The sequence below is a fragment of the Narcine bancroftii genome, chromosome 2, assembly GCF_036971445.1.
Source record: "Narcine bancroftii isolate sNarBan1 chromosome 2, sNarBan1.hap1, whole genome shotgun sequence".
Taxonomy (NCBI): domain Eukaryota; kingdom Metazoa; phylum Chordata; class Chondrichthyes; order Torpediniformes; family Narcinidae; genus Narcine; species Narcine bancroftii.
This window is the reverse complement of record NC_091470.1, coordinates 188198396-188225814: the sequence shown is the minus strand read 5'-3', so window position 1 is coordinate 188225814 and position 27419 is coordinate 188198396. Positions and strand designations below refer to the sequence as shown.

The window sequence follows — 27419 nt, the reverse complement described above, 5'->3', positions numbered from 1 at the left end:
AGCTGGGGAGTCGATCTCCACAGCCGGCAACGACAGCTGCAGAACACCTGCAGCAAGAAGAGACCACAGAAGACAATAGAAACAAGAAAGAAGAGAAGGAAAGGGCACCAAAGAAACAACAGATGGTCAACCCAGAGGAAGAAGAAGAGGAAGAATACAGTGAAATAGATGAAGGGAAAGGCAAGGTAAAGGATATACTTTCTCTTGTTAGAGGATACATGGAGTCATTTAAAGAATGGCAAACACAGGAATTCAATGATTTAAGAAGAAGAATAAACAACACAGAAGAGAAAGTGAATAAAATAGATATGACCTTAACAGAAATGGGGAAAAAAATGGACAAGATGGAAGAACGGGCAGTAGCAGCAGAAATGGAGGTAGAAGACTTAAAAAAGAAATTGGAGGAATCTAATAAAAAAACTAAAGAGACACAAGAACTACTAGCTCAAAAAATAGATATAATGGAAAATTATAACAGAAGAAATAACATAAAGATAGTGGGCCTTAAGGAAGATGAAGAAGGCAAGAATATGAGGGAGTTTATAAAAGAGTGGATCCCTAAGACCCTAGGATGTCCAGAACTACAGCAAGAAATGGAAATAGAAAGGGCACATAGAGCATTGGCCTCTAAACCACAACCACAACAAAAACCAAGATCTATTGTAGTAAAATTCCTAAGATATACTACAAGAGAAAAGGTACTGGAGAAGACAATGGAAAAAGTAAGAGAGGGCAACAAACCACTGGAATATAAAGGGCAAAAGATCTTCATTTATCCAGATATAAGTTTTGAACTCCTAAAGAAGAGAAAAGAGTTCAATACAACAAAGGCGATTTTATGGAAGAAAGGGTATAAATTTATACTGAAGCATCCTGCGGTATTGAAAATATTTATTCCAGGACAACAAAACAAACTATTCTCGGATCCAGAAGAAGCACGAAAATTTGCAGAACAATTACAAAAATAGACTGAGGGATGAAGACGGGTAATGAGAGTAAAAATGATCACAATTGATATGTATGTGGGTAAAGACAAAAATAGAGTGAGGGATGAAGACGGGTAATGAGGGTAAAAATGACCACGATTGATATGTATGCGGGTAAAGAGGTATAAGAGTGAATAGAGACAATGTGCATACACGAATGTATCTGTAATTAGAGGAAAATATAGATAGTATAGACAAGAATTAATAAGGGAAGGTAATGGAATAGAGAGAATAAGGAGGGAATTAAAAGAGTGACCTTTGTGACATATGAAAAGTGAAATCTTTTCTGGGGGGGGCTGGGTGGGGGAAAATAGCGGTCACTGCAAAATCAGTTGACGCTTGCGAGTGGATTCGCAAATCCAAATGGAGAGGGGAGATGTGGTTGTCCGACAAGGGATAAAGGACAACTCAGGAGGGGAAGGGAAGATTGGGGATAAATATAGAAATAGGAGAATAAGGAAAATGTTGGATGTTGTAGGAATGTTGTCTTGTAAAGAGTTGAAAATAAGAAAACAGAAATGGAAAAGGAGGAAAGGTAATGATGGAAAAACGGAAAGAGAAGATAAACAAAATATAAAATGGCTACGCTGAACTATATGACTTTAAATATTAATGGAATACATAACCAAATTAAAAGGAAGAAACTACTAAATTTACTGAAAAAGGAAAAAATAGATATAGCATTTGTCCAAGAAACACACTTAACTGAATTGGAGCACAAGAAATTAAAGAGAGATTGGGTAGGACATGTAACAGCAGCATCGTATAATTCAAAAGCAAGAGGAGTGGCTATATTAATTAGCAAAAATGTGCCATTTAAAATAGAAGAGGAAATAATAGATCCAGCAGGGAGATATGTTATGATAAAATGTCAGATATATTCGGAGCATTGGAATCTACTTAATATATATTCACCTAACGAAGAAGATCAAAAGTTTATGCAAGATATCTTTTTGAAGGTAGCTAATACGCAAGGGAACATACTAATAGGAGGGGATTTCAATCTGAATTTGGATCCAAATATGGATAAAACGGGGAAAAAAATTAACAGGAAGAACAAAGTAACCAAATTTATAATTAAATCAATGCAAGAAATGAAACTTGTGGACATATGGAGGAAACAAAACCCAAAAGAAAAGGAATACTCATACTACTCGACTAGACATAAAACATACTCAAGAATAGGCCTATTTTTGTTATCAGCTAGTATGCAGGATAGAGTAAGAAAAACAGAATATAAAGCGAGAATGCTATCGGACCATTCACCCTTAATACTGACAGTAAAGCTAGAGGACATCCCTCCAAGAATGTATAGATGGAGATTAAACCCCATGCTACTTAAAAGACAGGATTTTAGAGAATTTATTGAAAAACAATTAAAAATGTATTTTGAAGTAAATACGGAATCAGTGGAAGATAAGTTTATACTATGGGACGCAATGAAAGCATTCATTAGAGGGCAAATAATAAGTTATGTAACCAAGATGAAGAAGGACTACAATCAGGAAACAGAGCAATTGGAAAGGGAAATAGTAAACATAGAAAAAAAATTAGCAATGAAGGAAGATACAACTAAAAGAAGAGAATTGGCGGATAAAAAAATAAAATATGAAACATTACAAACATACAAGGTGGAGAAGAATATAATGAAGACAAAACAGAAATATTATGAACTAGGTGAAAAAACACACAAAATCTTAGCATGGCAGCTTAAGACAGAGCAAACTAAGAAAATGGTATTGGCAACAAGGAAAAAAGACAAACAAATTACATATAATCCGAAAGAAATTAAGGAAAACTTCAGAGAATTCTATGAACAATTATACCGAACTGAAAACGAAGGGAAAGAAGGGAAAATAGATGAATTTTTGACTAAAATTGAACTACCAAAACTACAAATAGAGGAACAAAATAAATTAACAGAACCATTTGGAACAGTAGAAATACAAGAGATAATAAAAAAATTACCAAATAATAAGACACCAGGAGAGGATGGACTCCCAATAGAATTCTACAAAACATTTAAAGACCTATTAATACCGCCCCTCCTGGATGTAATCAACCAGATTGATGAGACACAAAACTTACCAGATTCATGTAAAACAGCAATAATTACAGTGATACTAAAACAAGGGAAAGATCCACTCTCACCAGCGTCATATAGACTAATATCTTTGCTAAACACAGATTATAAGATAATAGCTAAACTATTAGCAAACAGATTAGCAGAACAGGTACCGAAAATGGTAAATTTAGACCAAACTGTATTTATCAAAAAAAGACGCACAACAGACAATATTTGTAAATTTATTAACTTAATTCATGCAGTGGAAGGAAATAAAGCACCTGCAGTAGCAGTTGCTTTAGACGCAGAGAAGGCCTTCGACAGAGTAGAATGGAATTATTTGTTCAAAGTATTGCAAAAATTCAGTTTACCGGAGAAGTATATTAATTGGATTAAAGCATTATATAAGGGACCGTTAGCGAAAGTGACAGTAAATGGACATGTATCAAAGCAATTTAACTTAAGCAGGTCAACGCGGCAGGGATGCCCACTATCACCGTTATTGTTTGCGCTAGCTATAGAACCACCAGCAGAATTGATAAGAATAGATAATAATATAAAAGGAATAAAAATAAAAGACAGGGAATATAAAATCAGTCTATTTGCGGATGATGTGATAGTGTACTTAACAGAACCAGAACTATCAATAAAAGAATTATATAAGAAATTGAAGGAATATGGAGAAGTGTCGGGATACAAGATAAACGTAAATAAAAGTGAAGCAATGCCTATGAATAACGCAGATTTCTCAAAATTTAAGAAGGAATCCCCATTCAGATGGCAAATGCAGTCAATAAGATACCTAGGTGTACAAATAAACAAAAATCTAGGCCAATTATATAAACTCAATTACAATCTACTAATGAAAAAATTACAGGACGATTTAGAGCATTGGAAAGAGCTACCACTAACACTGATAGGAAGGATAAACTGTATTAAAATGAACATTTTTCCAAGGATACTATACTTATTTCAGGCATTGCCAATACAACTGACAGAAAAATTCTTCAAAGAGTTAAAGAAAATAATAAGGAAATTTTTATGGAGAGGGGGGAAACCGAGGATAGCACTAGATAAATTAACAGAATGGTATAAACAAGGAGGCTTACAATTGCCAAACTTCAAAAATTATTATAGAGCCGCACAGTTAAGATACCTATCAGATTTTTATCAAACAAGGGAAAAACCAGACTGGACGAGATTAGAATTAGATAAAATAGGGGAAAAGATACCTGAACACATATTATATAAATGGGACGAAAAATTGGTACAACATAGAACTTCTCCAGTATTACACCATCTCCTCAATATTTGGAAAAAGATTCATGTAGAAAGAAATAAAACAAATTATCAATTACCAAAACTAATATTGATGCAAAATAAGCTACTCCCTTTTACAATAGACAACCTTTCCTTTAGAAAATGGGAAAAAAAAGGGATTAAAAGAATAGAAAATTGTTTTTCAGGAAGTAGATTCTTATCCTTTGAACAAATGAGAGATAAGTACAATATAACTGGAGATACAGCGCTGGCATATTACCAACTGAGATCCTACTTGAAAGATAAATTAGGAAGCAATTTGAGTTTACCAGAGGGAAGTAACCTTGAATATGTGATTACAGATACAATGTTAATCAAAAGATTTATAACAAATATGTATATTAAACTGCAAGAAAAGGAGAATAAGGAAACAAATGGTAAAACTAAACAAAAATGGGAACAAGATTTAAATATAAAGATAAAAAAGGAAACATGGGAGAAATTATGTTCTGGAACGATGAGAAATACAATAAATACGAGGCTACGTATGATACAATATAATTGGTTACACAGACTATACATTACACCGCAAAAGTTAAATAAATGGGACCCAACAGTATCTGATAGATGTTTTCGATGTAAAAAAGAAAGGGGAACAACAATTCATGCAATCTGGACATGTGAGAGAGTAGAAAAATTTTGGGATGATCTCAATCAGATATTAAATAAAATTACAGAAAACAATATACCAAAGAATACAGAGATCTTTCTCCTAAGTAACATAAAAAATAAAGAATTTGAAATTGACTTGGAGGATGCACAAAAAAGATTTGTTAAGATAGCCCTAGCCGTAGCAAAAAAATGTATTATGTCAACCTGGAAATTGGAAGATAATTTGAAAATACAACAATGGTATATAGAAATGAATAAATGTATTCCATTAGAAAAAATAACATATAGTTTAAGAAATAATATTGAAATATTCGAACAAGTATGGGAGCCTTACATTAAATACAATAGCGAAAACCTACCGGGAACAAACATTACCTAAGTTGATGGAAGGAGAAGAGAAGAAAAGAATGGACTCATTAGAATTTCTGGTGTATTTTTGTTGAATGACAACATTGTCTGACTGGCTTTTTTTTTAAATTTTTTATTTTTCACACCATAAATCACATTATCCATGATATACACTATTTCTTTTTCACACATATACAGTGACTTTTTCTCCCCCCCCCCTTTCCTCCCAAGCCACCCCCCCACCACCCCCCCCTCTCATCCATTTTAGGTATACAATCTAGGTTGCATTAAGCCAGTCAGACAATGTTGTCATTCAACAAAATTACACCAGAAATTCTACTGAGTCCATTCTTTTCTTTCCTTCTCCTTCCATCAACTTAGGTAATGTTTGTCCCCGGTAGGTTTTCGCTATTGTATTTAATGTAAGGCTCCTATACTTGTTCGAATATTTCAATATTATTTCTTAACCTATATGTTATTTTTTCTAATGGAATACATTTATTCATTTAAATTTAGTAGTTTCTTCCTTTTAATTTGGTTATGTATTCCATTAATATTTAAAGTCATATAGTTCAGCGTAGCCCTTTTATATTTTGTTTATCTTCTCTTTCTGTTTTTCCATCATTACCTTTCCTCCTTTTCCATTTCTGTTTTCTTATTTTCAACTCTTTATAAGACAACATTCCTACAACATCCAACATTTTCCTTATTCTCCTATTTCTATCTTATTTATCCCCAATCTCCCCTTCACCTCCTGAGTTGATTGTCTGACTGGCTTAATGCAACCTAGATTGTATACCTAAAATGGATGAGAGGGGGGGGTGGGGGGGTGGCTTGGGAGGAGGGGGGGGGGAGAAAAAGTCACTATATATGTGTGAAAAAGAAAAACTGTATATCATGGCTAACGTGATTTATGGTGTGAAAAATAAAAAATTTTTAAAAAATTAAAAAAAAAGAAATGGCAGGTGATGAAGTTGAGCGGGATTGTGCAGACCCCTTATGTCATGATGCTGCTGTGTTTGGTGGAGGTCAGGGGAGGCCCCTTCTTTCCAGAACAAACATCAGTTATCAAGGGGGGGGGGAACACACTGACCTCCACTCTCGTGTCAATGAGAAAACACCACCCCAAATGACAATCCCAGATGTGGAGGGGTGTGAGGCCATTACCGACACCCAGGTGAGGCGTTTCCCGGATGCGTGCAGGGTGGTCGGCATCTGCGGGCCTCGGAGCCCCATCTTTGGTGGTAGTTGCACCACTTGTCCTTACTGGCGCTGTTCAAGGCTGAAGATGTTACTGCCCTTTCCATGGAGGCTGGTGCTGTCTGTATTACCTGGCGAGGCACAGCTGCCAACCAGTTAGTGGTTGCTTCCCTCTGCTTCCATCCGCATAGGCTGCAAGCCGTCAGGGGTCAGTGAAATCGTCATCTGAGAGGAGCAAGGCGGACGTCCTCAGGCATTTGCTCGAGGAAAATCTTTTCAAAGAGGAGGCAGGTCTTATGTCCATCCATCAGGGTGAGCATTTCGTTCAGGAGTGTGGATGGTTTGCGGTCACCTAGGCCACCCACGTGCAGTAGTTTTGCCGCCCTGTCGCGGCGGGAGAGACCAAATGTATGCTTGAGGAGCATTTTTATCCCTTTGTACGTTGTCGGCCGGTGGTTGGTGACGGTAATTGATGATGCGTGCGGCAGTTTCCTGGTCTAGCGCACTGACCCCGTGGTAGTACTTTGTGGCATCGGCAATTATCTGGAGTATGTGGAATAGGGCTTCGACTTGTCCAAACCATACTTGCGGTTGTGATGTCCAGAAGGTGGGCAGATTGAGTGAAACTGCATTCTGTAGACCTGAATTGTCTCCTTCCAGCATTTTGCAATCCAAAAGAGGCTGTTCTAGATCATTGGGGTCACCACTGTAGCCATTTGTGAGTTGTACAAATATTGAGTTTAATTGCTTAACAATTCAAACATTGTTCAATAATTCAACAGTCCGGTTCAAATGTCTTTACCTGCAGTCAAAAATGCGAGCTGACTCGCCGACTCAGAGAGAAAAAGAAACCGCCCAGCCTCATGCTGCCAGTTCTCTGCTTCGACCCCATCACGCGCCAGGCTCCCACTCTTGCGAGAGTCCAAACCGCCAAATGAGAACTAAGTGGCGTGATCCGCCAGAGCAGCACGGTAACAGGCCAATTCAGCCCCATGAGTCCGTGCTGCCCAATTTACACCCATTAACCACCCCAGGTACGTTTTTGAAGGGTGGGAGAAAACTAGAGCCCCCGGAGAAAACCCACGCAGACACAGGGATTACGTACAAACCCCTTACAGACAGCACGGGATTCGCACCCCCGGTCCCCATTGCTTGCGCAGTAAGGGCATTGCACTAACTACTATGCCAACTCTGCCATGTTTTATTACAATAAATACAGTGAAACCCTGAATTAACACGAATTCAGATATAGTGTGATGGGTCATTGGACTCCGATATATAAAATGTATGCGCCGCTTAATGTCTGCATTCTGTTCTTTGAGATAGGATGTTAAGCAAGCCCATTTTAAAAGATGTGGTACCAGGGATGGCCAAAAGTGGTACATCGGATGATTAGAAGTGGCGGGTCTAAATGATTAAGGTAAGTAATTTTTATAAGATGAGCTGCATACTCCAGCAGATCAAACAAATATTTTTCCATAGAAGGGAAATCATGCGACATTTTAAAGACGACTCTACGAGAACAAACTTTGCGGAGACACTCTAAGTGAGAGTGAAATAGGGGGGAGAAGTGCGTCTGGACACCGAAGTCACAACCAACTCTCAACATGCGCCCCGTTGAAAGCCATTGTGGTGAACCTGGAAATTGGGAGGTCTGCGCAATGCAGTTTGGGTTCAACAGACAAGGACACCCCAAACAGAACGAGGAACTGCCAAATCAGGACCCCACCACCCAGTGGATTCACTTTCCCCATTCCTCCCCCACCCGCCCATAGCAGGTCTTGGCCCCGTCCCCGTCAGTGCCGCTCAGAGACGTCCCAAGTTCCTGCCCTCTGGTAATCTGGTCAAACTGCCCCCACTTCTCTCACTGTGTACCAGCAAAACCCTGATTTAACGCCACCCTGCGTTTTTCGTGATGTGATTTTTTTTATTTGGACAAACTATTGCATTATAATGGGGTTCCACTGTAGTAAGTGGTCTGACTCTTCATTTGCCTTATGGCTGGCAAAAGTTGAAGGATATCATGTCCATTATATTTTTAAGTGGCAATAAAAGAACATTGAGTGTGTCCTGATGACCTTTCCTTTAAGGAGTGAGAGTGTTCCCTCCTCCATCACTTCCTGCAACAGCTGACTCCATGCACCACAGAAGGTGTTTACCCAACACCTCATATGGGACAAGGGGATCAAGGACCGAATCCTCTGATAGGAACCCCAAATATAACTGTTGGAATCACTGCCTTGCTCACACACAGTCCACGAACCCAAGAGATGTGTTCACCTCACAGACTGCCTGCAGCCAACAATTCCCTCCCCTCCGCGCGCCACCCCCCCACCCCGAATTCTCACCCACTCCTCCATGTGAACATATCTCTACGGCTCACGCCCAGCTCCTGCCCAGAACCACACTGTCCACTGCCTCCCAACCCCTGCTCCATTTCCTGTAAAGAGCCACAAGGACAGACTCCTCCCAGCCACAGGCAGCGGGAGGAGGATCCTTGGCCCCCCTCCCCGACTTACATGTGTGGAGGGAACACCGGGTCACCTGCACTGCCTGATGACAGTAGGTCACAGGTAACAGACCCTCCAGAGGGGGCGATCTCCGCAGGATGCACACACACCCACCCACCTGGGGTCCTGTTGGCTGCTACTGCCGCGTCCATACAGTGGGATGACCTTTTCAGGGCTGATTCCGGCTTTGCAAACGGGACATTCCTGCCGATCAGGACGCATGTCCAGCCACTAGGGAGACAAGGTCAGGGGTTAATGGGGGGGGGGGGGTCCAGGAAGGTCGAAGGCAGAATGGAAAGGAGTTAAGAAATAAATAAGGGCATGAGGTCCGGCCAGACAATGGTTGTACGCACAGCTGGACTGATGTGCTGGGATCGCTGCCAGCCTCAGTGTTCTGACACTCTCACTGTTTCTCTCAGATTCCGGGAGCAGCCAGAGATATTCCAGGAAATCTGTCCTAGTTTGGCTACCAAGGCAATGGAAACCATGCACTAACACCTCCCACTTCACCCCACCACACCCAGTCTACCTGCAGGCCGGGAGTGGGGAAACGTCGGCATTATATCACACTGCGCCAGAGAATTCCACTGCTGCCAGTCACACATCAGCCCCACCAGGAACCATCGCTGGAACTCCCTTTCCCGCAGCACCAAGGTGTCCTTGGCACCATTCCCTCCTTTCCAGGGGCAGATAGGGTTGGGCAACAAAGAGTTGTCGGTCCTGTGGATGAAATGGAACATCTTCCCGCTCAAGATTCAGGTTGGCCGCTATATTACAGCAGGCCTAGACTCCACCTCAGCCGCCGGCAGCTTGGAGGGGCCTGTATCCAAGGATCCCCATTTCCTAGGGCACTGCAACTTGAACGGTTGAGGGGGAGTGATGAAACCACCAGTCAGGCGGGCAAGGGTGGGGGGGGGGGGAAGAGACAGCAGTGCGACTTGGGTAGGCGAACAGAGATGGCAGCGCGACTCAGCGGGCAAGGGGGGAGAGAGACGACAGCAGGAATCGGGAGGGGGTGGGTGGGTGGAGAAGGAATTGCCACTGGGCAGGCAGTGGGGAGAGATGCCAGCGCGACTTGGGTGGGTGGGGGGAAATGGCAGTGCGACTCGGGGGGGGCGGGGAGGGAGATAGACAACAGTGGGAATCGGGAGGAGGGTGGAGAAGGCATCACAACTCAGGCGGATGGAGGGGGGCAGAGTTATGGTAGCGTGACTCTGGCGGGCTTAAAGGGACCAAAATTAAAATGATTCCGAAGAATGGAAGATTCTGAACAATGACAGGTGTCCAGTCCTGACAATCTTGGATAAAAGGTTAGTCCCTAACTCGAGGCCTTCTTAGGCGCGGGCCCAGGGCATCACAACAACAGCCGTGGGCTGTCTCAGCCCTCAACCACCCCATCAGGGCAACTCTGGACGGGTACTGGGCAGAGTGGGAGGGGGGGTCCATTTCTCTGGTGAGCGCAGCGCAGAATGAGGAGGATGGGAAGCTTACCTGATGGAGACATGGCCAACTGCACGTCCGTAAGGGAGGTGACCGGAGGCAGGGAAGGAAAGACAAGACATTAGCACAGAGTGACCAGTGAGTCTGCATCCAACCGCTGTATCCCAGTGACCCCACGCACTGACCCCTGTACCCCAGTGACCCCTGCACCCTCACATTCTGACCCTGTTCTCCCGTGCACTGGCCCCTGTATCCCAGTGACCCCTGTACCCCACACACTGACTCCACACTGATCATGCACTGCCACACTGACAATGACCAGGAGAGTGTCCCTCAGTGACTTCCAGGGATGTCTGACCTCCATTAAACCCCTTCCCTCCCATCCTCTGCACCAAGCAGGGCCAACCCTGCGTATTGTCCCATTCATGCTCAGGGGCCTGTTCTACCAGGGCATCTGGATGCCCCCCCTTGGCCAATTGCTTCCAGTACCCAGGACACTTCCTGCTGCCTTGAGAAAATTAAAATACTGCAGATGGCCAAAATCTGAAATAAAATGCTGCAAACGCTCAGCAGGTCGGATAGCAGATCACAAGATATAGGAGCAGAAGTAGACTCATCAAGTCTGCTCCACTATTCCATCATGAGCTGATCCATCCTCCCACTCCCGACTTTCTCCCCAATATCCCTTGATGCCCTGACTAATCTAATACCTGTCAACCTATGCCTTAAATACAACGACCTCCCTTCCACAGCCGCCGTTGGCAACAAGTTCCACAGACTCATGATCCTCTGGCTAAAAAAATTTTTTTGTGGGATCTCTCTTTTAAATTGGTGCCCTTTTGTCCTAGACTCCACTACCATGGGAAGCAAGAGGCAGTTAATGTCCCTTTTACACAGCCTCTTCAATGTATTCTGCCGGCGTTATTTGGTTCAGTGTAAACAAGCAAAGCCGGCTTAACAATGGGTCTTCTTTACGGAAGTAATGTGGGATCTCTGTATAAAAAGGGCTATGGACAGGGTGCAGGATATTTCCTGGAGAGGAAAATACAAGGCAAGCTGGGGCTTTACTCTTTGGACTGAAGGAGGAGAGGTGACTTAATAGACGTGTACAACATTATGAGAGACATAGATAAATAGACAGGGAGAGAGTAGCAAACACTAGAGAACATCTGTGCAAGGTGAAGGGAGTAAAATTTAAGGGAGACATCAGGGGGAAGGTTTTTTTAAAATAAATCTATTTATTTATTTATTTATTTGTTTTTTTTTACAGAGTTGTGGGTTCTTGGAATGCATTGAAGAACTGAGACTGGTCACAAATGAGATCACTTTGCTGAGCACCTTTGACCCCTCCACTACAGTAACAGAGAACCCCCCCTCCCCCACCAGTGGCCAACCATTTCCATTCTAATAATAATAATAATAACAATTACAGCACGGAAACAGGCCATTAGGCCCTTCTAGTCCGCACCGAACCAAACACCCCTTTCTAATCCCACCTCCCTGCACAATGCCCATAACCCTCCATCTTCCTCTCATCCATATACCTGTCCAACCTTTTCTTAAATAATACAATTGACTCCGCCGCCACTATTTCTCCCGGAAGATCATTCCACACAGCTACCACTCTCTGAGTAAAGAAGTTCCCCCTCATGTTACCTCTAAACCTCTGCCCCTTAATTCTTAACTCATGTCCTCTTGTTTTAATCTTTCCTCCTCTTAACGGAAATAGTCTATCCACATCCACTCTGTCTATCCCTTTCATAATCTTAAATACTTCTATCAAATCCCCTCTCAACCTTCTACGCTCCAAAGAATAAAGACCCAATCTGTCCAATCTCTCCCCATACTCCAGATGCTTAAACCCAGGCAACATTCTGGTAAACCTTCTCTGCACTCTCTCCACTCTGTTTATATCCTTCCTATAATTAGGCGACCAGAACTGCACACAGAACTCCAAATTAGGCCGCACCAACGTCTTATACAATCTCAACATCACCTCCCAACTCCTATATTCCATGCAATGATTGATAAAGGCCAGCATACTAAAAGCCTTCTTCACCACCCTATTCACGTGAGTTTCTACCTTCAGGGAACGATGTACCGTCACTCCTAAATCTTTCTGCTCTTCTGTATTCCTCAATGCTCTCCCATTTACCACATATGTCCTATTCTGATTCTTCTTACCAAAATGAAGCACCTCACACTTATCAGCATTAAATTCCATCTGCCATTTTTCAGCCCACTTTTCTAAGCAGCCCAAATCCCTCTGCAATCCTAGAAAACCTTCTTCATTATCCACTATTCCACCTATCTTAGTATCGTCTGCATATTTACTAATCCAATTCACCACCCCATCATCTAGATCATTAATGTATATAACGAACAACAATGGGCCCAATACAGATCCTTGAGGCACACCACTGGTCACCGGCCTCCAACCTGACAGACAATTATCCACTACCACTCTCTGGCCTCTCCCTTTCAGCCAATGTTCAATCCATTTGACTATCTCAAAATTTATACCTAAAGACTGCACCTTCCTAACTAACCTTCCATGTGGTACCTTATCGAAGGCCTTACTGAAGTCCATATAGACAACATCCACTGCGCTACCCTCATCCACATTCCTAGTCACCTCTTCAAAAAATTCAATCAGATTGGTCAAACATGACCTTCCTCCCACAAATCCATGTTGAGTACTCCTGATCAGACCCTGTCTATCCAGATGTTTATAAGTACTATCTCTAAGAATTTTCTCCATTAATTTACCTACCACAGACGTCAAACTTACAGGCCGATAGTTGCCAGGCTTCCTCCTTGAACCCTTTTTAAATAACGGAACCACATGCGCAATGCGCCAATCCTCCGGCACTATCCCCATATCTAATGACATTCTAAAAATTACCGCCAGAGCCTCTGCTATTTCCTCCTTCACTTCTCTCAATGTCCTGGGGAAGATCCCGTCTGGTCCTGGAGACTTATCCACCTTTATATTCTTCAAAAGCCTTAAAACTACACCTTTTGTAATCTCTATATTCCCCATATTTACCCAATTTGCTTTTTTTATCCCACATCTCCCAATATCCTTCTCCTTAGTGAATACCGAAGAAAAGAAACTGTTCAATATCTCCCCCATTTCTCTAGGTTCCACACACAGTTTTCCACTCTGATTTTCTAAGGGACCAATTTTGTCTCTAGCTTTCCTCTTACCATTAACATATTTGTAGAACTCTTTTGGATTTGTTTTCACCCTGCTTGCCATAGTTTTCTCGTACCTTCTTTTAGCTTTCCTAATTCCTCTCTTAAGATTCCTCTTACATTCAATGTATCTTTCAAACATCTCCTTAACTCCATGCTTCTTATATCTAATGTACGCCTCCCTTTTTCTTCGAACCAAGTTTCCAATATTCCTTGAAAACCACGGCTCTCTCAAACCTTTTGCCCCTCCTTTTAACCTAACAGGAACATAAAGCTTTTGCACTCTCAAAATCTGATCTTTAAAAGACTTCCATCTCTCTACTACATCCTGCCCATAAAACAAATTGTCCCAATGCACACCCTGCAAGTCCTTTCGCATCTCCTCAAATCTAGCTTTTCCCCAATCAAAAACCTCAATCCTTGGCCCTGATTTCTCTCTTTCCATAATGACATTGAAGCTGATGGCATTATGATCACTGGACCCGAAGTGCTCGCCAACACTAACCTCCGTCACTTGACCCATCCCATTTGCCAACAGTAGATCTAACACTGCTCCTTCTCTGGTCGGCACCTCTACATATTGTTGTAAAAAACTATCTTGCACACATTTCACAAACTCTAACCCATCCATTCCTTTCACAGAATGTGTTTCCCAATCTATATGTGGAAAATTAAAATCTCCCATAATTACAACCCTGTGCTTATCACAAATATCTACTATCTCCCTACAGATTTGCTCCTCTAGGCCTCGGTCCCCTCCGGGTGGTCTATAATACACCCCTACAAGTGTAACCTCTCCTTTCCTACTCCTCAGTTCCACCCAAATAGCCTCCGTGGATGTGCCCTCTAATCTATCCTTCCTAGGCACCGCTGTAATATTTTCCCTGACAAGCAATGCAACCCCACCTCCTCTTGCCCCTCCGACTCTATCACACCTAAAACAACGAAACCCAGGGATATTCAGTTGCCAATCACATCCCTCCTGCAACCATGTCTCACTAATCGCTACCACATCATACTTCCAAGTATCAATCCACACCTTCAGCTCATCCACCTTTTTTACAATACTCCTGGCATTAAAATATATGAATTTCAGGGATTTCCCATTTTTTAATCCCTGTTTTCCCTCATCTTTAAGAACAACATTATTTACTTTTCCTGACAATTGCCCTTCATCTTCTTCCAGAGCATTTCCCTTCTCTATCACCTGCCCATCCATATTCAAATACTTACTACAAACTTTCATTGTTTTCATTCTAACCTTCTCCTTACTGCTCTGTACTATTTTGTTCCCTCCCCCCAACCATTCTAGTTTAAAGGATCCTGAGTAGCCCTAGCAAATACCTCTGCCAGGATTCTGGTCCCCCTGGGATTTAAGTGTAACCCGTCCTTACTATACAGGTCACATCTCCCCCAAAAAAGGTCCCAGTTATCCAGAAACTTAAAACCCTGCCCCTTACTCCACCCCTTCAGCCACGTGTTAATCCTCCACCTCATCCTATTTCTATTCACACTGTCACGTGGCACAGGGAGTAATCCAGAGATTACCCCCTTTGCGGTCCTTCTTTTTAACTCCCTACCTAACTGCCTTGGGTAGTCACATTCCCATATCTGTCCCTGGCCTTGGGTACTATCCCACCCAGGCCATCCGCAGATTGGAGGAACACCACCTTATTTACCGTCTGGGCATCTCCCCACCCCCCTCCCCTCTTCCTCTCTCCCTTTCCAGTTTTTCTAATTCTCCTCCCTCCCTTCTCCATCCATCACCTCCTATCTTTGACCCCCCCCCCACTCTATTGTTTGAGCACCTGCCGACATTCTTCCATACCTTGATGAAGGGCTCAAGCCCGAAACGTCAGTTATGTATTTTTAACTTTGCTACATAAAGGACACTGCTGGACCAGCTGAGTTTCTCCAGCATTTTGTGTTTTTGCTTGGAATACATTGCTTAGAGTGGTGATGGAGGCTGGAACATTAGGAGCATTTAAGAGACAGGCACATGGATGCAAGGAAAATAGCAAATTATGAGGGAGGGAAGGTTTAGTTATTTTTAGGTATATATAGGTCAGCTTAACATTGTGGGCTGAAGGACCTCTACTGTGCTGTGATGTTCAATGCAATTAAAAAGGTAAAGGGCATGTTTGCCTTTATTACAAAACATGATTCAGCTCAGTTCCTGAGGGTAAAGTTCCATGAGAAATGTGTAAACGGAAACCTCAGCGGGTCTTACACGTGATATTATGTTTTTCTGTTGCATCCTTGCAGCTGGGGTTACCCAATTACCCGATTTAAAAAAAACAAATTGGATTTGAAAGCAGGATTAATGTAATTGCATAATACAAAATACATTTTCCGTATCAACTGTATTTAATCACGAAAGCTGGTTACTTGTGGCCTTGCTTTGATTTTTAGAAAACAACACAGAGAGTGTGGCAGAAAGAGGGGAGAACTGGTAGAGCCGTACAAAATTATGACAGGTACAGATAGAGCAAACGCAAATATGATGTTTGGGTCAGTGGTCCTCAGCCTTTTTCTTTCCAATAGGATGCCACAAGTGCTCTGGGGTTAGTAAGGGATTATTTAAGGTGGTATGTGAGTGGAGTGAAAAAGATTGAGAACCACGAGGTTAAGTGAAATGAACACTAGAGAAGATGGATGAAGGGTGAAAAGGGAAAATTTGGGGGGGGGGGGGGGGGGAAGTGTGGTACGAGCTGCCAGCTTAATTGTTAGATGCATTGAAGGACTTGGATAGGTACATGGATGGGAGTAATAGTTCAGGACAGACCAGAAGGGAAAAAGGGACTGTTTCTGTGCAGTAGCCCTGGTTGTACTGGCTTCTGATGGTGCCCAAATCTGGCAAACTATTAGAATAAAATGGGCTGTGAGGGAAAGTAGTTGGTGATCCACTGCCCCAGCCGGTCTCTCTCTTGAGCCCTCTGTCTTTCCTCTAGCATCACACCATCGAAACACTGCCATTCTCTGCCCTCTCTCTATTGCTTTGTTCCCTTCTAGCCTTCCCAGCTATATACCCTGTTAGCCTCTGCTCCTCCCTCTACCCCAACCTTCCCCCAAACACACCCACACCTTTTCAGACAGGATCTCCCAAATTCATGACACAGCTCTCAGGCCCGATATGTTGACCACCATTTTGTTGGGTGACCTGCTGAATTTCTCCAGCATATTGTGCTCGACCCCAACATCCACAGATTATCCTGTTTAACAAGATCTGGCCGGTAACATTTGGCAATTCATTTGCAAGAACCCAGGGATGACCCTGAAAGTCACTCACTTGCTGACGCTCACCATCACAGTAAAAACATGCCTTTTGAACCCTCTCAATGAACTGCTTGACTTTACGGCTCCCCACGTTAAACCAAGAAGAGTTGATGGGGGGCACGGTTTAGCGCCAGGCTATTACAGCGCCAGAGATCTGGGTTTAAACCCAGCGCTGACTAGAAGGAGTTTGCAAGATTTCCCCCAGTATCTGCCTGGGCTTCTCCACTTAAATCAATCTGTAGATACCACAATATGGAAAAAAGTCCTCATCAAAAATTGCCCTCCCACCCATTCTTGATGCATTACTATCGCTCCCCCCTAGCTCCCCTGGAAAAGGGTGGGGAGGCTCCCCCTCGCCCCGGGGGTTTCCCCTCATACCTGTCCTCCCCCTCACCACGCCCCGCGGGAAGGGGGGCGTCGCCCCGCGGGAAGGGGGGCGTCGCCCCGCGCGGGAAGGGGGGGCGTCGCCCCGCGCGGGAAGGGGGGGCGTCGCCCCGCGGGAAGTGGGGGGTGTTCCCCCCAACCGCTCCTGAGAAGGAGGGAGGTCGCCCCTCGCTCCCGCCCCCCGGAAAGTGGGGGTCTCCCCTCGCCCCCGTGAAGGGGGCTGCCCCTGCCCCCACCCTGCCTCGGGTGAAAACCCCTCTTACCAGAAGAGGTGACCGCACAGGCTGATCACCGCGTCCTTGGCCGTGTCCAGGCAGATGTTGCATTCGAAGGTGACCTTGTCCGCCGGGCCCTGAGGCCGGGCCTCGGCCTCTCCTGGCTTCTCTTCACCTCCAGTCCGCTTCTCCTCGCCATCGGTAGCGGCCGCCATGACAGAACAATAACAGCGGCCCGCCCTCATCGCGCCTGAAACCACGCGTGCCCAAATACGATTGGCGAAAGGGTACGTCCATCATCCAGGCACCCATCAGTGCCTACTCGCCATTGGACTACACTGATATCAATCAAACCGAGAAGGCGGTATACCGCCTAATGATTGGCCAGAGCATCTGTCATGAATTAAAACTGCACCAGATCGGCAGGTGAGCGAAGGAGTCCGTTGTCCGAAGCGCCATAGATCTGCTCTCACCGCCATTGACAACGCCTGACCTGCCGCCACTGCTTTTATTTCAGATTTCCAGCATCTGCAGTGTTTTGTTCTTCATTGCCTGTCATGTATGTTGTTGATAGAACAGTGTGCGGCGATTGGACAATGGGGCAGGTAATGGGACCGAGTGCGAACCACCCATTGGTTCAACCCACTGTCAATCAGCGGTTCAGTCGCGATGAGTGTAAGGCGTGGCCCTATGACCGATTCGTGGTTGGGATGTCACACATTCCTGTGCTCAAATCTGATTCGCTCATACCGCCTTCAATCTAGGACAACAGATCAATGAGTTGGCTGTTGCACCTACCTGGTCTTTGCCTTGGTCCCTCCCTCCTGAACTTCTTTGCAGTAACTCCAACTGGAATATTTATTTATCTATCCTTTTATATCTATTATCTCTCTTTTTCTGTCTCATGGCCCATTGTGGAAACTTAATTTATATTATGTTGTATCTTACGGTCCTGTGTGGCTGCAATAGATTTAGATTTCAGATTTATTTTCAGAGTATATACATGACATCACATACAACCCTGAGATTCCTTTTTCCTGTGAGCGTGGCAGAATTACCACTAATTGGAAGTACAAAATCAATTTTGTGTCATATGTCACGGTTCATCCCCAGCGGCATGTACACATCCCCATGTGCACATCCCCAGCGGCAGTATGACAGAGGGACTAGCTGTTCCCAGCGACTCATTCAGACTCAGACATCCAGAACCATCAACATGGTCTTCAACATGGAAAAACGCACTTTGGTCAGCCCGAAATCTGCTGAGTCTTTCAGTGCACGGAGATGTCAGTGAGGGAATGCTGTCAACTGGCACATCTCAGGCTGCAGGAGGGGGCTGAGACTGACGGAAACCAACAGGAGTAGGGTGGGGGAGGAGAAGCGACAAGGTGCCTCAGGGGTGGTAATTGGGAACTGGGTATTGAGAGAACAAATGTATCAGTGTACATTGATAGACATGATTGACATTATGGATGTGAAATGACTTTGAATGGTTTTCCTTTTTGTAAATAATTTATTGTGAATAAGCCTATTTTTGGTCAAATAAAATCTATGCCAATAAATAGTAGCCCATCTGATCTGATCAGAGAAACCTTCCTCACTTAAAATGCATGGACAGTCATATTACTCCTCTCCCTCCCATAACTGTTTTTCTTTGGGATGGCAAATGTATTGGCAGCTGGTGACCAACATATTTTGCTCCATAATAGCGAGAGGTCCCGAGGTCTTCCTGCTTCAGACAGTCAAAAAACCCCTGCTGATGCCAGATCCTCATTGAGTTGGAAGCACATTGCTGGAAGTCGACAGATTGAAGTGGGCTGATGGGCGTGTTTCCTGTCACATGCTGTTGACTTCGGACACGAAACAATTAAATGAGGCTCTCAAACATAAAACACCCTCCCTCGTCTTGAAACCCCCCCCCCCAAAAAAAAAACCACTGGCTCCATTAACTGTCTCAGCTATTCTTCTTCACACCCAGAAGAATCTCTCCCCTTTCTTAATCTCTCTGTCTCCATCGGGGAAGACAAGCTTTCCACAAACATATTTTACAAACCTGGTACCTCCCACAACCTCCTTGACTACACTTCTTCACACCCAGAAAAGCCTCCTCAGAAAAAGGTCCACAGCGGATGAAAAATCGCGGGCTCTCCACTCAGCTCTGGATCACCTTGAAAACAGTAACTCATACACATGGTTCCTCTTCATCGACTGCAGCTCTCTCTCAGTGCTGGTCAAGAAGCTACAAACTCTGGGCCCCTGCACCCCACTGCAACCCGATCCTTGACTTCCTCATCGGAAGATCATAGTCAGTAGGGGGTTACAAATTGGATTGTAACATGAGTTGAACCTGCCAGTTTGGCAGGTTTTCTACCCATGTAATCATATAACAGTTTACAGCTCGGAAACAGGCTGTATCAGACCTTAGAGTCTGCACCGGTTCACTTGAACAACTCCACTAGTTCCCCCCTCTCACTCTCTGCCCCTTCATATCCATGTACACATCCAACCTTCTCTTAAATGACAGAAGGGCACCTGCCACAACTATCTCCTCAGAAAACTCATTACATTCTGCCACCGCTCTCTGAGTGAAGAAGCATCCTCTAACATTTCTCCTAAAGTTTTGTCCCCTTACCTTTAACTTATGCCTTCTTGTTCCAACCTCCCCTGTCCTTAGGGGAAAGAGTCTACTCACACCTAGTCTATCTATTCCCTTCATAATTTTAAATACCTCTATCAAATCCCCTCTCAACCGTCTACGTTCCAATCTCAATTGGTGGGTAGAATTTTTAAAAAACTGCATGGGTTGGCAAATCACTTCGGAGGTGGATTGTTGACCCATGTGGACGTCAGAAGACTAAAATCAGGAGGTCACGAGCCAGTCCTGATCAAGGGGTCAGCAGTGGAAAGGTTCAAATTCCTGGGTGTCAACATCCCCGAAGATCTTTCCTGGGACCTCCACGTCGATTCAATCATGGAGAAGGCTTGCCAGTGATTATACTTAGTGTGGAGTTTGAAGAGATTTGGTACATCACCAAAGTCTCTTGCAAATTTCTACAGGTGGACCATGGAGAGTGTTCTGACTGGTTGCATCACTGCCTGGTGTGGAGGTGTCAGGACACAGGACAGGAACAAGCTACAGAGAGTTGGGAACTCAGACAGCACCATCATGGGCACCAGTCTTCACTTTATCAAGGACATATACAAGAGGTGGTGTTTTAAATTTGTAATAATTTAAGTGTAGACATACAGTATGGTAACAGGCCATTTCGGCCCATGAGTCCATGCTGCCCAAATACACCCAATTAACTTGCAACCACCCCCCCCATACATTTTTTTTGAACGGTGGGAGGAAACTGGGAGCCCATGGGTAAAACCCACGCAAACACAGCGAGAACATGCAAACTCCTTACAGACATTGCGGGATTCGAACCCCGGTCCTGATCACTAATGCTGTAAAGGCGTCAACCGCTATGCCAACCATGCCCCACTTAAGGAGGCAGCCTTTATCCTCAAGGACCCTCACCGCCTAGGCCATGCTACCATCGGGAAGGAGATACAAGAGCCTGAAGTCGAGCACTCAGTGACACAAGGACAGCTTCTTTCCCTCCACCATTAGATTTCTGAATGGGCAATAAGCCACAGACTTTGCCTCACTTTGTCTTATTTTTGCACCAATTCATTAATTTTTTAATGTAATTTTATAGCAATATTTGCACTGAATTCTGTTGCAAAACAACGAATTTTGTGACACGACAATAAATTCTGATTCTGAGACCCTGAATCATCCTTTATCACGGGTAAGTTTCTCCCCTCTGTAGATGCAGTGTTTCTTGCCTGAGGTCAGAGCCAATCCACTCCCAGCTCTCGGACCAAACCCTCTGCCAGATCACTGCTCCATGAAAGGAGCCGCATTCAGCTGGGTGGATAAATGACCATTGTTTCACTGGAGGGCTTTTGTGCGGTGACTGAGAGAAGCAGTGTTTTGTTCAATAAAATCTCTTTCAGTTTGAAATGTTAGATCGCTGTACAGACACTTATGATGTCTAACCCCAGAGACCCTTCCCACCCACACACAGACGTTGTGCAGGCAGTGGTGACGTCTGACCCCAGCATCCCTCCCCATACACACGCATGCAAATTCCCAGCCCAGTCTCTTGTCTGGACTCACCACCCCCACCACCAATTACCCCATGGCCTATCAGAGCAAAGGAGACTTCTTCATCTGTTCTCATCACAAGACAGTCATTCTCTCTGCATCCAAACCCCTCTTCAATTTAAATCCCTTGAATAGGAGCTTCATTCTTAAATGACATATTACCGGACTTTCCATTCGTATCCACCAGATCTAGTTGATAATATTTTTCAATTGAATTCTTCTCAGAAAGGATTAACTGGAATTATATATAACAGATTATTGAAAAAACGTCCAGTACTTCACGATAAGATTAAAAAAGGCTTGTGAATTGGAACTTGCAAGACCCTTATTAGAGGATCTATGGGACAAGATTCTTAAACTGGTGAATACATTTTCAATATGTGCCCGACGTTCATTAATCCATTTCAAAGTGGTGCATCGTGTTCATCTGTCCAAAGATAATCTGGCTTGTATCTTTTGTAATATTGTGACAGATGCAAATCTGACATTGCTACATTGACAGGTATATTTTGGTCTTATACATCCTCATAAATCCATTGGAAAAATTTTTAAAATCTTTTTAACTCTATTTCAAGTGGAGTTTCGACCCAATCCCAATAACCGCTCTTTTTGGGGTTATTGAACCAGGCATAGGGAGTTTTTTCATCCCTGCACAACGGGTTGTGGCCTTCACTACATTGTTGGCAAGAAGAGCCATCTTATTCAAATGGGAAGACTCTAGACCTCCAATAATGTTTCAATAGTTTTCTCATATTACGTTCAGAAAAAAATTAGATATCATGTATTTGATTCATCGGTGAAATTTGAAGATACAGGATTACCTTTTATGTCTTATTTTCATTTGATGTGAATTTTTAATGTGATTAGATGTACTCATGCTTCCAGATGAAATGTAGTCTTACCTTTGTTTTATGATTCTCGTTATGAATCAAATGCTACAAATATATGTAACCCTCAGGATAAGCGGCTCAGATTTTTTTTGGGTGAGTTTTCTTTTTTTTAAATAGAGTAGGTTAGATGGGGTTTTTCTGATATATATTATTTTTTGATGTCTTTTCTGTCTTCACCATGTGCAGTGGAGGGGGGAACTGAGTTTACACCATTTGAAGTTTTATCTTGATATATTTACATATGCGGCATTGTATTTTTAGTTTCGATCCCTTTTCTTCATTGAACTGTATTTATTATAAAATACAATAAAAAAATTGAAAATGAAAGGGAGCTTCAGCTCCTTCATCTCCAGGCACAAAACTCCCAGACCAGCCTCCTGTCCCTCCTCTTTATCCCAGTCTGTCAGTCCTCCATCCCAGCCCCTCCCATCTCTCTCCCAGTCTCTGCATCCCAGTCTACTCCTCCTCTCCCATCTCTCTTGCCCAGCCTTCCCCCCCACCCTCCTCTATCTCAGCCTGTTTCTTCTCTCCATCTCTTGTCAAGCGAGGAAGCCATGCAGGCTGCAAGGGACTCACACCAGGCTGGAGACTGGCTCGGGACTGGCTGAAGGGGAGCTGGGTAAGGGTACCAGTACATGTGAGAACATTGAAGATGCCAGAGGCTTCCTGATCGTGTCAGAGGTGTGCATTTGGAGCTGCTAGTTGTCAATGGTTCAAACTAAAGGCTGCAGAAGCTGGAAGTGAATCCATGGACACTCAGTGATTCTGTAGGGGGGGGGAGGGGAATCCCTGTTTTGCTGCTCTTTCTCGGAGTGTAAGGGGCACCGGGCATTTTCTGCAGATAGCAAATCTTTGTCTGCCTTACAGTAGACTAAAAGAAATTTTGTGTCATATCACATTTTGTTTTACATGGCAATAAATGAATCTTGTCCCTTCTCTCCCTCTCTATCCTGGCCTGTCAATTCCTCCCTGAGGTACTCACACTCCTGTTGTTGCCGGCCTCCAACCTCACAGACAATCATGGCAAATAGATACAGGCTCAGGCCATTCAGCCCTTTGAGGCTACATGATCATGTAACCTCAGTTACCCTATCCCTACTTTCCCTCCCTACCTACTTGACCCTTGTAAGCAACAGGGCCACCCACATTCTCCTCCTGTTTGAATACATCTGATAAATTGGGCTCGACAGCTGTCTGTGCAGGGAGCTCTCTGTCGGCAGCTGGAGTGGAACTGCAGGGCTCCACGTGCACTTCCTTCCCCATCTCCTCCAGGATGGCTGAGGTGAACCATGGCATGGGGGAGGGAGAGGGGTAGGAGGTGAGGGGGTGCAGTTTGGAATTAGTCTGATCCAACCGCAGGCATCGCTGATAGGCATCAGGATCTTTGCAAACACACCACATTTATTAAACTGTTGCCAAAAATATAAATTAGAAGAATACAGAAGGGGTGGTGGGGGGGGGGGGGTGGGTTGGTGGTGGTGCCTGACTGGATGATGAAGGAGTACTGTGCAGTGTCAGACAGCAAGAGGGTGCAACTGAGGGGGTACACTCCCTCAACCACGTCAGCTTCTCCCGGACAAGAGCGCTGAGCATAACCATTACGTCCCTTCCTGACTGGAACCTGTAAGAAAGAACAATACGTTAAGAAAGCAGACTCTGTCCTCAAGGACCCCCATCACCCAGGCCATGCCCTCTTCACTCGGCTACCATCAGGAAGGAGGTACAGGAGCCTGAAGACAAGCACCCAGAGGCACAAGGAAGGCTTCTTCCCTGCTGCCATTAGATTTCTGAATGGACAGTGAACCACAGACACCACCTCACTTTCTCTCTTTTTTTTTTACACTTTAAAAAAAAACTTATAGCAACATTCAACCTGCCACGCTGTGGCAAAACAATGAATTTTGTGACATGTTCATGACAATAATGCCTGGGGATTTTATTTAATCCTTTTTGCCAAGGGCATCTCATGGCCCCTTTGGGCCTTCCTAATGCCCAACTTGAGCTCTTTCTAGCAATCTTTATATTCCTCCTGGACCCTGTCTGTGGACCCTACCAGTGAGGAAGAATATAGATATGTTTTTGGGAGATAAATTGGGAAAGGTTTGTTAGAGTAAGTCACATTCAAACACTTTAAAACAGATCTTATTTAAAATACTGGAGCTCTGCCCCATGCTAGACATGTCGGTGCCAACAGGCTTTGCAAAAGCTTTGGAGAGTGCCCAAGATACTTCACTAATGGATTGTTGTTTACAAAAAGGCAACAGATGAAAGAGCTTGTCAGAACTTCAGACAGTCTGGAGTGGAACTTGCTGTTCTAAGAGGATCATGTGGTTTTTCAAGCAGAGAGAGTCAAACAGGCTTTTTCTCTGAGACAGATAAGTTCTACAGTTTTACAGTCAGCAGCAGCAGCTTGGACTGGAACAGGACAAGCTGGCAGGCTTGTGGAAACCCCCATTTGGAAAACGGGTTGTGAGTGCTTAGTTCAGCCTGGTCAAAGTCCTTGTGGTTCATGAAAGAGGAGAGGACTGGCTGTCTAATGTTTCACTTGGAATAAGCGAAACAAAAAGGAACTCTGTGGTGACCTGAAAGAAAGAGGTTATCATCTGGAGAACCCTGAGGGGGCAAGTTTCTTCAGCAAGACCCTGAAGTGGCTGATCTAAAGGAATCAATTGTGGATGTCCTGGAACAACTAATCTCTCTCTAAAATGACAAGTACCTTCCTGAGCGGTAACCATTTACATTTCAAACACCAAAGCCTGGTGAACTTTATACATGTTAAATTCTGTGCATAGTATAAGAATTGCCTACAACCAGTAAACTTGGAGAAATGAGAAGTGAGATTGGACTGTGAATCAAATAACTTTTCTGAATTTACACATACACATTATATACACGTGTGCTTAGAATTAGAAGGGGTTTAAGTTAGGTTAGTTAATAGTGATAAGTTAAAGAGTGATTTTATTTTCATGTTTAAAGATAATTAAAAGCAACCTTTGTTTAAGTAACCATTTGTCTTGGTGAATATCTATTGCTGCTGGGTTTTGGGGTCCTCTGGCTCAAAACATTTTAATGGGGTTATGTTCCAGAAAACCCATCGTAAATCAAAAAAATTGTGTTGGAAAAGAATCCCGCACCTTCTATTTATTAATAATTAAATGTTGAATACTTTAATTCCACACTGAAAAAATCCATTAACAGCATTGGACTAAAATGAATTGCTAGATGGCGTGGACGGTGGGGGTGAGAGAGTGTAGCATACCGCACATCGCAAGCGTGGGAACAGAATTCCAAATTGAAAGTTCGTATTCAAAGCATCATAACTTTGAAAGATTGTAAGGCGGGTCATCGTAAGTAGGGGAGCACCTGTACTGCCTTCTCTTTCTAATTTTCAGTTCTCTGTTCGATTTTATAGCATGTCAAGAGTAATCAGTGTTTCATCCGTGTTCCCAATGCACCCTCCCTGCGCTTCCAATGTCCGATCACAAACTGGTGAAACTGCGATATTTTATCATCCAGATCAGCGGACGGCTTTTGTGAAAACTTAGTTCTCTGCCAAAGTCAGGCTGCCTCACGAGCCTCGTGTGCCATCCAGCACTTCCTGAGAAATCCAAAATACCTTCCTTCCTTCCTATCGTGCATGGATTCATACAGCCCCCTGAGTAATGCATCTTACATCTTGACGATTTTTTTTTTCCCAAACACCAACTTCTTTTCCCCACCATGTGGCCACTTGCTAGATTTGCCTGCATCAGCACACTTTCGTTGCGGCCTTGTCTGAGGGTTGCTCGCTATCTTTCTCCAAGCTTCTCTGATGCATGCTTCACAGTCATTTCGTCTCCTCAGCGCTTCTAACAATGCCGTTGTTTAAATGCTGCTGCACATTCGTTGTAATTTCTGATGGCCATTTTGAAACAAAATGGAGGCAACGTTTTGAAACCACGAGTTTGAGAGGCTGTGACCCTTCTTCGCACTGACACATTTTTACATAATCATGGCACTTTTTTTTTTTAAACGCGCAATGTCTGGGAACACATGATTTTCGGGCCAAAAAAAGGGTCGACTATTACATGGTAAAAACGTGAGTATATATGGCATTTCAAGTTCACTTATTATTGTCATACAATTGTAAAGTACCACACGGCAATATGATGTTTTCAGTCAGTGTAAAAATATGCAAATTCATACAGTATATGGACATAGAACATATATTCACAAGAGATTTATGTCCAGGACATGCATAAACATAAATAATGAGCAATTCCTTTGGTCATTCAGGGTTCTCGCTGCCTGTGGGAAGAAACTGTTCCACAGCCTGGTGGTGCTGGCCCTGATCCTCCTGTACCTCTTCCCCGACGGGAGCAGCTGAAAGATGCTGTGTGTGGGGTCCTCAATGATTTTGTGTGCCCTCTTCAGACAACGATCCTGCCTCTGATCCACTTCTCTGCAGCAACATGCCCTGCTGAGATGCAGCTGGCCAGGACACTCTTGATTGAGCGCAGGTAGAAGTTTGAGATGATGGTGGCTGGCAGCCTTGCCCGCTTCTGTCTTCTCAGCAAGTGCAGTCATTGTTGCGCCTTCCTGACAAGTGAGGAGATGTTAAGTGTCTATGATGGGTCACTAGTTAAGTGCTCTCCACTCTCTCCACTACAGAGTTACCATATATACTTGTGTAATAGTAGAGCTTTGGGGACCAATTTTTCCGGTCAAATTTGGAGGATAGGGTCAACTTTTACAAGGATACTATTTTTGACCACAGTAAATACCTGCGTCATTCAAGGCATTGGGAGCTCAGATGGCTGGGACCGGGTGGCGAGCCCAC

General features: G+C 43.8%; 1 protein-coding gene across 4 annotated transcripts in view; it reads right to left on the bottom strand.

The window, feature by feature from the left end:
- LOC138754800 (E3 ubiquitin-protein ligase RNF5-like) overlaps positions 1–17933 on the bottom strand; it is a 32757-nt gene extending 14824 nt beyond the window's left edge. The window contains exons 1-3 of one of the 4 annotated variants that reach the window (XM_069919625.1): positions 17603–17881; positions 10533–10551; positions 9160–9272 (exon numbers count right to left, since the gene is read on the bottom strand). In XM_069919625.1, the coding sequence (XP_069775726.1) occupies positions 9160–9272; positions 10533–10551; positions 17603–17799 (329 nt within the window). In that variant the 5' untranslated portion in view covers positions 17800–17881. Of the gene's footprint in view, positions 1–9159; positions 9273–10532; positions 10552–17602 lie in introns of all 4 variants that reach the window. The other 3 variants (XM_069919624.1, XM_069919623.1, XM_069919626.1) reach the window with 3 other exon arrangements.
- Positions 17934–27419: the final 9486 nt, after the last annotated feature.